At 53.9% G+C, this 11,591-nt stretch overlaps 1 protein-coding gene across 2 annotated transcripts in view; it reads left to right on the top strand.

Annotated features, from left to right (window-relative positions):
- The first annotated feature begins 5,355 nt into the window (after positions 1-5,355).
- DNAJA3 (DnaJ heat shock protein family (Hsp40) member A3) overlaps positions 5,356-11,591 on the top strand; it is a 40,254-nt gene continuing 34,018 nt past the window's right edge. The window contains exons 1-2 of one of the 2 annotated variants that reach the window (XM_002722261.5): positions 5,356-5,636; positions 10,290-10,423. In XM_002722261.5, the coding sequence (XP_002722307.2) occupies positions 5,426-5,636; positions 10,290-10,423 (345 nt within the window). In that variant the 5' untranslated portion in view covers positions 5,356-5,425. The remainder of the gene's footprint in view (positions 5,637-10,289; positions 10,424-11,591) is intronic. The other variant, XM_002722260.5, reaches the window with a different exon arrangement.

Genomic DNA, 11,591 nt, shown 5'->3' with positions numbered 1-11,591 from the left:
AGGAGCCAGGAGCTTTTTTCCAGTCTTCCACATGGGCCCAGGGGTCCACGGACTTGGGCTATCAGCCACTGCTTTCCCAGGAATATTAACAGAGAGCTGGATCAGAAATGAAGCAGCCAGGACTCAAACCAGAACCCATATGGGATGCTGGCACAGCAGGCAGCAGCTTTACCCACTACACCACAGCTCCGACCCCTGAAAACGCATTTATCCGCAGTGCCTGCCCTGTTTGCTTCAGGAACTGGTGCAGAAAGGATAACATGCCGTTATCTCAGGAATGAAAAACTGCAAAATCCGAGCAGGACACTCCGTCCCCCTCGCCCCATGACAGTGCACCTTGCACTGCGGTCACACTGGCTCCAAGTGCAGACTCACTGACGGCTCTGCAGTTCTAACCACATCATGTGACTTATTTAGACTTTTATTCATGATATGCAAAATATTTTACCAGTGAGAAGCAAAAACTTAACTTGTAATAATTTAGAACGGAAGAGCATTTTTATAGACCAGACTATTGCCCGCACTGATGCTTCTTATGTTAGCGCCTCTGTAATCACTGGGGGATCCACAGCTTCATTCTCAGTGGCCGCGATCATGTGTTTCCTTTGAAAGAGATTCTTGCACTTTTCAGGTTTGCAAAACATTGTTTGTCTCATTTGCACAGAATCTGGGGCGGTGCACCAAAGCCACACCTGTGGTTTATGTAAAAGACTTTTAGGAAGTCCTTAGGCTGGTGAGCTAGTTTTTATGGCCACTAGAGAGTGGCTCAAGCCTTGGTGCCCTCCCTGGAAGGGAGGCTGCAGCCGCCCAGCAGCCATGGACTTGTCCAGTCCCATTGTACCTGGAACGCTCAGCTGTTCCCATAAGAAATCATGGTGTCGGCCCTCTTGTCCCCCTTGGCCTTCCGTCTGGCACCCTGGAGGACAAAGGCTCTCTCCCTGGCAGCTCTCACAGATCTTGCCAGCTCTGAGGTCAGGAACGGGCTCGGTGGAATCGCAGAGGGGAGATGCCTGTGACCTCGTGTACCACTGGAACACTTGCTTCCCCTTAAGCTCAGGTTTTTAGGTTTCAGACCAGAGAACACAGGGGTGGTGAGGCTTACTCAGCCTGGGAGTGTGGACAGGTGTGGCCTGTGGGCTGATCACAGTGTCTGGCCACAAGCCTGGGATGGACCTGTCCCTGTCCCATCATAGCTGAAGACCCTGCATTAGCTTGCATGTTGGGATGGTACTAAATCGAGATGGTGACAAATCCTGCCCTGTCTCCTTTCTTCTGTGACAAACGAATGAAACTGAGCATTGACAAAGCACCTGCTGGGGCCGGTGCCGTGGCTCACTTGGTTAATCTTCCGCCTGCGGTGCCAGCATCCCACATGGGTGCCGGTTCTAGTCCCAGTTGCTCTTCTTCCAGTCCAGCTCTCTGCTGTGGCCCAGGAAGGCAGTGAAGGACGATGGCCCAAGTGCTTGGGCCCTGCACCCACATGGGAGACCAGGAGGAAGTGTTAGGTAGGAAGTCAGTTATGAGCTTATGTGTGTGTGACATAAAGGCCTAAAGAGAAGACATCTATGTCCAGCATATGCATCTGCTGACAATGTTTCAGGGGCAGCCCGGTATTCACATCCTGCCCTGCCCCCTTCTACCTGATAACCTGCCAGGTGGGGGTCCCCGCCCCTTCTGCCTGACAAATCTTCCACAATCTCCCAGATGCAGCCCAGTATCTGCATCTCAGACACCCTGCTCCGGATCCCCATTCTCCAGGGGGTCCTGCTCACCCTTCCTCTGAACCCAGGACGGCGCCAGCTAGGCTTCCTCCTGTCTGATACCTTCAAGGGAAAATCAGATAGGAGCTTCTTAATATTTACAGCCATAAAATCCTTTGTTTCAGGAGGAGATGTGTGAAGACAAAGACCCGTCTCCTTAACACCCCCCCCCCCCCCAACCGGACTGCGCGCTCAGCCCTCGGCCTCTCTGCTGAGCTGCCTGCCTGATCTGGCCAGGTGTAATCTCTCCTCTCAACATGTAACCTCGCTCTTCCCCCCTCCCCCAGTCTCTCAGGCTCTGTCTGGAGGCGTGCCCATCCATCCTTACACAATGTCCCTTCCCTAATAAACCTTGCTACTTTACCTCCCACTACTCTCTGTCTCACACCTGAATTCTTTCTTGCACGGAAGACAAGAACCCTGCAATTTCTCCGGTAACAGAAGCACCTGGCTCCTGGCTTCAGATCAGCGTAGCTCTGGCCGTAGTGGCCATTTTGGGGGGTGAATCAACGGAAAAGGAAGACCTTTCTCTGTGTCTCTCTAACTCTGTCAAAAAAAAAAAAAAAAAAAAAAAAAAAAAAAAAAAAAGAGCACCTGCTAAGTGACCAAGGGCTATGTGACTGGAGGCCGTTGATGGCAGTGACCCACCTGGCACTGGGCTTTGGTCTTGGTTCACTCACCCACTGGCTGTGTGGCCCTCAGTAAGTCTTTTCATCTTTCAGAGCGCTGTTTTCTTCTTTTTTTTTGCAGGGGCAGGGGGCGCCCACTTGTGAGAATGAAAATCGTCTCTGCCCTACCCACCTCGCAGAGTTGTGGCCACATCTAAATAGAAAACAGAATTCTGGGGCTGGCGCTGTGGCGTAGCAGTAAGGCCGCTTCCTGTGGCACCAGCATCCCATAGGGGCACTGGTTCGAGTCCTTGCTATTCCAGTTCCAATCCAGCTTCCTACTAATGCACCTGAGAAAGCAGCAGAAGATGGCCCAAGTCCTTGGGCCCCTGCACCCACGTGGGAGACCCAGAAGAAGCTCCTGGCTCCTGACTTTAGCCTGCCCAGCCCTGGCCACTGAGGCCATTTTGGGAATGAACCAGCAGATGGAAGAATCTCTGTGACACTTTGTCTCTCTGTAAATCTGCCTTTCAAATAAATAAATCAATCTCCTAAAAAAAACAAACAAAAACCCCAAAGTTCTCTGTGAATTGGAAAAAGAGTCATAGCACCACTGTGGTGTTCAGATCTTTCCATAGCCCCCACCCCTTCAGCAAGTCCCCAAGGGCTGTTTTCCTCCCTGTCAGTAGCCACCATCACCCATGCCATCCCTCTGGGGTTCTCTGCCTCCTGAGGGGAAAGAAGGGTTCCCCAGCAATCAGCATTCCTGCTGGCCCCTAAAAGGAGAACACTGTCCCCCAGCCCCCCGCCCCGACACACATGACGTGGAGGAAGTTCATCACACCAAGCAACGAGGAAGTCACAGCGTTTGCGCTTTACCCAGGCGGCTCGGGGGCAGAACGGAAGCCGCTCTGGCTCTGGTTCTCAGCTTTTTCTCCTCCACGTCGTGCTTTGCCTCCTTTTCTGCTGGGTTCTGGGCTCTCTCTGGGCGAGTAACTCAGCTCCTCTTGGTTTTCTCAGTCTTAGCACAGAGCCTGGAGCACTGAGCGTGTGCCCTGCGCCAGGCAGTGCAGGAAGCTCTGGATGGGTCACTTCACGTCTGACCAGCCTCCGAGGTGGTCATGCTGTGTCTGTTTCAGAGAAAACACAGGGGAAGCTAGCTCCTCCAGGGCGCAGAGCCGGGATTCAACCCCAGGCAATCTGACTCCACACTTTTCTTTTTTTTTTTAACTTATTTGAAAGTCAGAATTACACAGGGAGAGAGATCTTTCATCTACTGGTTCCCTCCCCAGAGCTGGGCAGATCAGAAGCCAGGAGCCTCTTCCAGGTCTCCCACGTGGGTGCAGGGGTCCAAGCACTTAGGCCATCTTCTACTGCTTTCCCCAGCCATTAGCAGGGAGCTGGATCGGAAGTGGAGCTGCAGGGACACGAACCAGCGGCCATATAGGATGCTGGTGCTGCAGTCGGTGGTGCTTAACCTGCTTAGCCACAGCGTGGGTCCCCAGCCCATCCTGTAACCTCCACGCTGGATACATCCACATATTCACTGACCGTATCAAGTGAACTCTTCCTAGCTCCCACTCAGACACCCCTGTTCAGCCCAGCCCTCTGCACTCCCTAGGCCAAACTGTCTCCAAGGATTCCTCGTGTTTTATAACAGCCTCGGGATGTTCTTCACTGGACTGGTGGGTTTTAGCCTTGGGAATCACAGCTCATGGAGAATTTGATTAATGAAAGGTATGGATATTTTCCCAGGTTAACATCCACAGACATAAAAATTCCACATGAAATGGGGGGGGGGGCAGGACCACACTTCACCATAAATGCACCAATATACCATCAGGGGTTTGCTGGGGGTCGGGTTGTGAAAGGTCGAACCCCTAGTTTTACCTTTCCAGCCTCATCGGGAGGTACCTAAGTTTATGGTTCAACCTGACACTCACACCTCTGGACAACGGAAGTCCTTTGTACTGGGACTGCTCCACACCACCTGGCTCACTCCCCAAAGTCCAATTCGGACGCGACCTTTCAGAAGACTTCCTGAGTACGAATGAGTCACACCTGGATGCCTGTAACACTGTACCTGCGCACCGAGCCGTCAGTCGCTAAGGAGCCCACCTCCCCTGGGTTTGCATCCCTACAAGCAGGGATGTACTAAATTCGTTTTTGGGTAGCGCGGCTCTCATCATGAGAGAGCAAGCTCCTTACAGGTTCGGAGAAGGCTAACGTGCTAAGGAGAGAGCTGAGGGGCCGCCATTGTGGCGCAGCGGGTAAAGCCACCGCCTGCAGTGCAGGCATCCCAGGCTGCTCCACTTCTGATCCAGCTCTCTGCTATGGACTGAGAAAGCAGTACAAGATGGCCCAGGTCCTTGGGGCCCTGCACCTGAGTGGGAGACCTGGAAGAAGCTCCTGGCTTCAGATCAGCGCAGCTCTGGCCCTTGCGGCCAATTGGGGTGTGAACCAGCGGATGGAAGATCTCGGTCTCTCTCTGCCTCTCCTTCTCTCTGTGTGTAACTCTTTCAAATAAATAAATCTTAAAAAAATAATAAAAGAGCTAAGCGATCACAGTGCTGCTAGGCGGGAGTCAGAAACAGACTGCGGCCACGCTTTAGGGGCAGGAGCACAGACACAACCGGAACCCACGGGGCACCACTCACGCAATGGGATGCAAGACTTAGGGGTCAAGTGGAAGCAAGACACGCACTGCATGCTGGGATCCGCGCGAAGGGTGGCCGCGCTGCCTGCCGGGATTTGTAGTCCCGCCCTAGGTTCAGTTACACACAACCCTGTTCTTACACAGGTGGGTGCAGCCTTTGGTCGTCCAGCACAGAACGATGGGCCTCCCCAGCGCGAGTGTAAGAAATAGCACATCTGAGAGAGAGACCCACAGCGGCAGCGGTAAATAGGCCCGCTTCTTACGGCCGCGCGTGCGTAACCCCGGCGTCCCCTCGGGGGCGCGCAGAGGGTCCCGCCTCCGGAAGCGCCTACGCACGCGCGCGCCGTTCGCGCAAGGCCTCCTTGAGCCGGGTGGCGCATGCGCAGTGTCCCCGGGCCAAGATGGCGGCGCGGTGTACCACACGCTGGTTGCTGGTGGCTGTGGGGTCCCGCCGGCTGCCAGCTGTAGCGGGAACAGGGGCTCGGCCGCCCAGGGAGGGCGTATTGGAGGCGTCGCTGGGCCGCAAGCTGAGCGTCGTTGCCTTCGCGCCTTCCCTGGGCGCTCGCAGTCCCCGGGCGCTGCTGACATTGAGACCCGGTGTCAGCCTCACAGGTGAGGGCGGGATCCGGAGCCGGATGGGCGGCTTCGGGGGCCCAGAACGGGGTGACCTGCCTCGTTCCGGCCACGGAGGTAGCGGAGTGGCGGGTGTCTTCCGACCCCTGACTTGCAGGCGGCAGAGGCCCAGGAGCCTGCTCGGAAGCCGTCGAGGGAGAAGGGCTGCGGGGGGCTCCCGCGGCGGCGGTGACGCGCCCCGTGGGTCGTGACCCCTCGCCTGTGTCAGCATTTCTGGAGGTCGCTGTCCGCTCGCCCTCTTCCATTTCCCGCCCGTAGCGGGAGGGAGGGGCTCACGGCGGTGCGGGGCGTGCTAGGCGCTTGGCGGCTGCCCTGCGGGAAGCGGGTCCTCATCCCCCTTTAGAGAAGTGAGAAGCTGAAGCGGGGGCGTGAACCCGGGCGAGAAGAGTTGCTGGGAGCGCAGAGCCGCCCTCGCACCGCGCGTGCTGCAGGTTGAAGGCCTGGAGTCGGTGGCGGTAGCCAGCTAGTCCGACATCTGTAGAGACCGCGGGCCAGGCGTGATCGACCTCCTTGCACACATTTCCATAGGATGGGCACCATGGTTCCGTTCTGTAAAGAAACAGCGTTTGCAGTTAACGTGCAGTAGAGTCTCACAAACAAACACACACAACAGCAGGAGACCCGTGATTTGAAACCTGCATCCTTCATTGCAGGAGGTGACACAGAGTTAGTGTGCGTTGGGCTTTGAGCTGTTCAGCCGCCATTTTCTCTCAGGTTGTGTGCTGGGTGGGTTCGTTGTAGTGAGGAGGGACCTTGCATGTGGCCCTAGAATTTGTGCACGTGATGGTTGGCTCTGCAAGTTGACAGAAAAGGTTAACGGAACGTACTTTCTTCTCGTGGCTCGGTTTTGCAGTGCTTACGTAATAGGCAGTCATTAAAGTATTAGTAATTGAGATTACTTGGTATAGTGGAAAGAAACGCACCTGGGCATGCAGGCCCGCAAACTGGCCACCTCCAGTCTGCGACCTGAGCGTGTGGTGTAGTTGCTGTGAGGCCGTCTGTCCTCGTCTGAGACGTTCATTCGTTGACAGGCGTATGCTGAGGCCTGTCGCGGGCTAGCGGAGCCGTTCCAGGCCCGTGGGACACAGCGGAGGATGCAGATTGGATATGGGTGTGGCCAAGTAAGCGCACTCTGTAACGCTGCTCCTGCAGTCTGTGTTCCCGGGATGGAGCAGGGGTGTGTTCAGGGCAGTTTGGAGAGAGGTCCTGCAGAAGTGGCCAGTTTTCAGGCTTGCTGATATATTTTTAATGTCAGGGTTATTTAAAATAGAATTTGGCTGCATCTTTTTGTTCTTTAGCTAAATTTATTCATCATTAAGCTAAGTTTATTCATATTGCATCTGCAAGTTTAGGGAGGCAGAGTGAGCAGTCAGATGAGCTCTCATCTGCTGGTGTGCTCTGCAGAGACCTGCAGTGGGTGGGAAAGGTTTGGGGAGCAGAGCCAGGAACTCAGTCCAGGTTTCCCACATGGGTGTCTGGGACCCAACTGCTTGAGCCAGCACCGCTGTCTGCAGGGTTTGTGTTAGCAGGAAATTGGAATCAGCAGCAGAGTGGGGATTGAACCCAGCTGCTCTGATGTGGGGCGTGTTGTTACAGCGCCAGGTCAAGTGCCTGCCTGGGGTGCGTCTTCGAGTTGTGTCTGTGTGAGAAGGCGAGACAGTGACAGAGACAGGCTGTAAGCACTGAGCCTTGTGTCGGCCGTTACCAGGGAACTGCAGTCAGCTCTCCTTTTCCCCAAGTGGGCCCTGAGTCCCTGATGGGCGGGGTTGTGTCAGGTGATGTGAGAGGTGGTGGTCTCCCAGGAGTGCTGCTGTCGAATCTGCAGCCATCAAGGCAGTTGCAAACACTGATCTGTGATCTCATCTCAAGTCCAGTGGTACAGCTGCGTGGCCTAAAACCGACTTTTCTCCCAGCAGGAAGAATTGTTTTTTTCCCCTGGGTTGGCCTTTCTTGGAATCACCTGCAAGCTAATCTTGTTCTAAAAAGGGAGGATATTCTTTTTTTTTTTTTTTTTTTTTGACAGGAAGAGTGGACAGTGAGAGAGAGAGACAGAGAGAGAAAGGTCTTCCTTTGCCGTTGGTTCACCCTCCAATGGCCGCCGCTGCAGCCGGCGCACCGCGCTGATCCGATGGCAGGAGCCAGGAGCCAGGTGCTTTTCCTGGTCTCCCATGGGGTGCAGGGCCCAAGCACCTGGGCCATCCTCCACTGCACTCCCTGGCCATAGCAGAGAGCTGGCCTGGAAGAGGGGCAACCGGGACAGAATCCGGCGCCCTGACCGGGACTAGAACCCGGTGTGCCGGCGCCGCAAGGCAGAGGATTAGCCTATTGAGCCACGGCGCCGGCCAAAAGGGAGGATATTCTATGTTCATACCTTGGAGGAAACAACTGTCAAGTGGACTCTTTTGTTGTTGTTTTAAGATTTATTTTATTTATTTGAAAGACAGGGTTAGAGAGGGAGAGATAAGGAGGTCTTCCATCTGCTGGTTAACTCCCCAAATGGCTACAATGGCCAAGGCTGGGCCAGACCAGAGCCAGGAGCTTCTTCTGGGTCTCCTTCGTGGGTGCGCTTCCACCACCGCTTTCCCAGGCGCCTGGATCAGAAATGGAAGTCAGGACATGAACTGATGCCCATACGGGATGCTCATATTGCATGTGGCAGCTTAACCTGTTACACCCCAATGATGGCCCCTAAATAAACTCTGACTGCTAATCATCATGCCCTTTGGATAGTGTCAAAAATCAACGAGCTTATATTAAATGTCATCTGTCTTTATGCAATGTGTTTTTGCATATTACTCTCTTCAATTCTAATTCAGATCCAAGTTCTCTGCTCACAATGTTGAAGACACAGCTGCCAGGACCTGTGCCTTATGGCACTGAAGGAGCAGGGAGGGAGAGTCTGGACCAGGCTAGGGTAACCCATCATTCCTGAGAAAAGAAGGTATTGATGGGGCAGATGCTATGGTGTAGCGGGTAAAGGCAATGCCTGCAGTGCCAGCATCCCACATGGGCACCAGTTCGAGTCCTGGCTGCTCCACTTCTGATCCGGCTCTCTGCTATGGCCAGGGAAAGTGGAAGATGGGCCAGGTGCTTGGGCTCTTGCACCTGCAAGGGAGACCTGCAAGGGAGAAGCTTCTGGCTTCGGATTGGCCCACTTCCTGCCATTGCTACCATTTGGGGAGTGAACCAGTGAATGGTTTCTCTGCCTCTGCCTCTCTGTAACTCTGCCTCTCAAATAAATAAAAATCTTTATATGTACATACATATGTGTGTAGGTGTATGTATATATATATGTGTGTATATATATGTATATGTGTGTGTATATATATATGTGTATGTATATATACATATATATACATATATATATACATATATATACATATATATACATATATACACACATATATATATATACACACACACACACACACACACATATATATATATGGGGGCGTTGACTGCAGGATCACTGAGGAACCAGTCCTAATGTCCTCATTCTGAGAAACAGCAATTCCTGACTCCTGCTGCTTCCGTGCCTGCTTTGCCTAGTCCAGGAGTATTGGCTATGGCCCAGGCATTTGTTTCTGACCCGTGCTGTCCGTGTTGCCCCTTCCTGGATGTGGTCAACACCTCTGTTCTCTTTCTGCTTCCATGTAAGTAGTCTGCCAGTCCTCTTTCCTAGGGGTCTTCATCAGTTCCCACTAGCACTTGCAGTGGCTCCCTGTTGGCCTCAGGATAAAACCCAGCCACCTCAGCACAGCTCTGGGGCCCTTCTGCTTCTCTGGTCATCTCTGGGCCTCGTGCTTGGCATCTGGCTAGTCCGTGGTGGTGTCTGTGGCTCCGTAGTGCACAAGTCCCCCACCACTAACTTTCCTTCGAACCTCTCCAGGGAAACGATCACAGAATTCAGTAGCCAACCAGGGCACTTCTGAGAGTGAAGGGGGTGCTGTCCCAGACTCCCACAGGACCACAGGCATCAATTGCACAGATTCAAGCCCCAGCCGCCCTTTCCTGAACTGCTTAGGTTGGGTGGTCGTTGGTTCTCAGCGAGGAGCAGTTTTATCCCCAGGGGACATTTGGCAGTATCTGGAGACATGAGTTTTGGGCGTCAGCTTGATGGGGTTTGTTAGTGGCATCTCGAGGATGAGGCCTGCAGAGTTTCTTGTGTCTGAGAGCTGGCGTTTTCAGCAAGTGCAGTGGTGACTGCTGGCCTTGGGGTGGCACTCTGAGGACCACCCCACAAGCAGAGCCCCACGATGGCATGCTGGAGGACAAAGGGTGTGGGTGTGGGGAAGCCCTGAGACAGAAGCACAGGCATATGCTCGGGACTGTGGGGCGGGGGAGCCAGATCCCCCCTCAGATGAAGCCCCCGTCTGGGGTTGCTCATTTGGGGGTACCCTGGGACGACAGCAGCCTGTAACGCGGCAGCATCAGCCACACCCAGTACGCGGACCTCGCTTCACGTTCAGTGAGCTCCGTGGCCTTCCCCATCGTCGTGGTACAGAGGGGCTGGAGGGGGAGAGACCCTGAAGCTCTGGCCTTCTCGGTCCTTCGCAGGTGTATCCAGGCTGGCTGACTGCTTGGTTTCGTGGAGCACGTTCCTAGTGATTTTCTTCCTTTTTTCTTTTTCAGGAGCAAAAAGTTACCCTTTTATTTGTACTGCCTCCTTCCACACGAGTGCCCCTTTGGCTAAAGAAGATTATTACCAGATTTTAGGAGTGCCTCGAAATGCCAGCCAGAAAGATATCAAGAAAGCCTATTACCAGGTTCGTATGCAAGTCAAGTTTTATCAGCAAGACTGTAGGGGGGCCGGCGCCGTGGCTCAATAGGCTAATCCTCCACCTTGCGGCGCCGGCACACCGGGTTCTAGTCCCGGTCGGGGCGCCGGATTCTGTCCCGGTTGCCCCTCTTCCAGGCCAGCTCTCTGCTATGGCCAGGGAGTGCAGTGGAGGATGGCCCAGGTGCTTGGGCCCTGCACCCCATGGGAGACCAGGAAAAGCACCTGGCTCCTGGCTCCTGCCATCGGATCAGCGCGGTGCGCCGGCTGCAGCGGCGGCCATTGGAGGGTGAACCAACGGCAAAGGAAGACCTTTCTCTCTCTGTCTCTCTCTCTCACTGTCCACTCTTCCTGTCAAAAAAAAAAAAAAAAAAAAAAAAAAAAAAAAGACTGTAGGGGGATTGCTGTTGCGGTGGGAGTTGGGGGTGCACAGCGGATTAAGCTGCTACCTGGGACATCTGTGTCCCATTTTGGAGAGCCTTGGTTCTAGTTCTCACTCTGCCTCTACCCAGCGTCCTGCTTATGTGCACCCTGGGAGGCAGCAGGTGATGCCTCACGTCCTCGGGTCCCTGCACCCACCTGGAAGACCCAGGTGGAGTTCCTGGCTCCTGGCTTCAGCCTGGCTCAGCCTTGACTGTTGTATGCGTCTGGGAAATGATCCAGTGGGTAGAAGACGTCTCTTCCTTGCCTGCCAATAAAAATAAATAAACTTAAAGTATGGGAATCCTCATGGATAAAACAAGAAAGAATGCTGTTGTTGGTCTGATCCTGATCAGTGTACCGTCCAGGTGGATTCCTTCGTTGGCTGCTGATAGAGGGCAGTGATGCAATAAAGGGGGACCTTCCTGGGCTGTGTGTTCCTGAGGATGCAGTTGCTGTAGTCTCTCTCCGGAGAGACTCACCGGAGATTTTCCAGAGTTGCTTTGGTAATTAAATTTATTTTATAATGCGCTGGCATTGTGGTGCAGCAAGTTAAGCCACCGCCTGTGATGCCAGCACGCCACATGAACTCTGGTTCATACTACTAATGCGTCTGGGAAGGCAGCGGAAGATGGCCCAAGTACTTGGGTTCCTGCCATCCATGTGGGAGACCTGGATGATGAAACTCCTTGCTTCTGACTTTGGCCTGGCATAGCCCTGACCATCGCAGCCATTTG

Source organism: Oryctolagus cuniculus, chromosome 19 (assembly GCF_964237555.1).
Source record: "Oryctolagus cuniculus chromosome 19, mOryCun1.1, whole genome shotgun sequence".
Taxonomy (NCBI): Eukaryota; Metazoa; Chordata; class Mammalia; order Lagomorpha; family Leporidae; genus Oryctolagus; species Oryctolagus cuniculus.
This window is presented reverse-complemented; position numbering and strand designations above follow the sequence as displayed.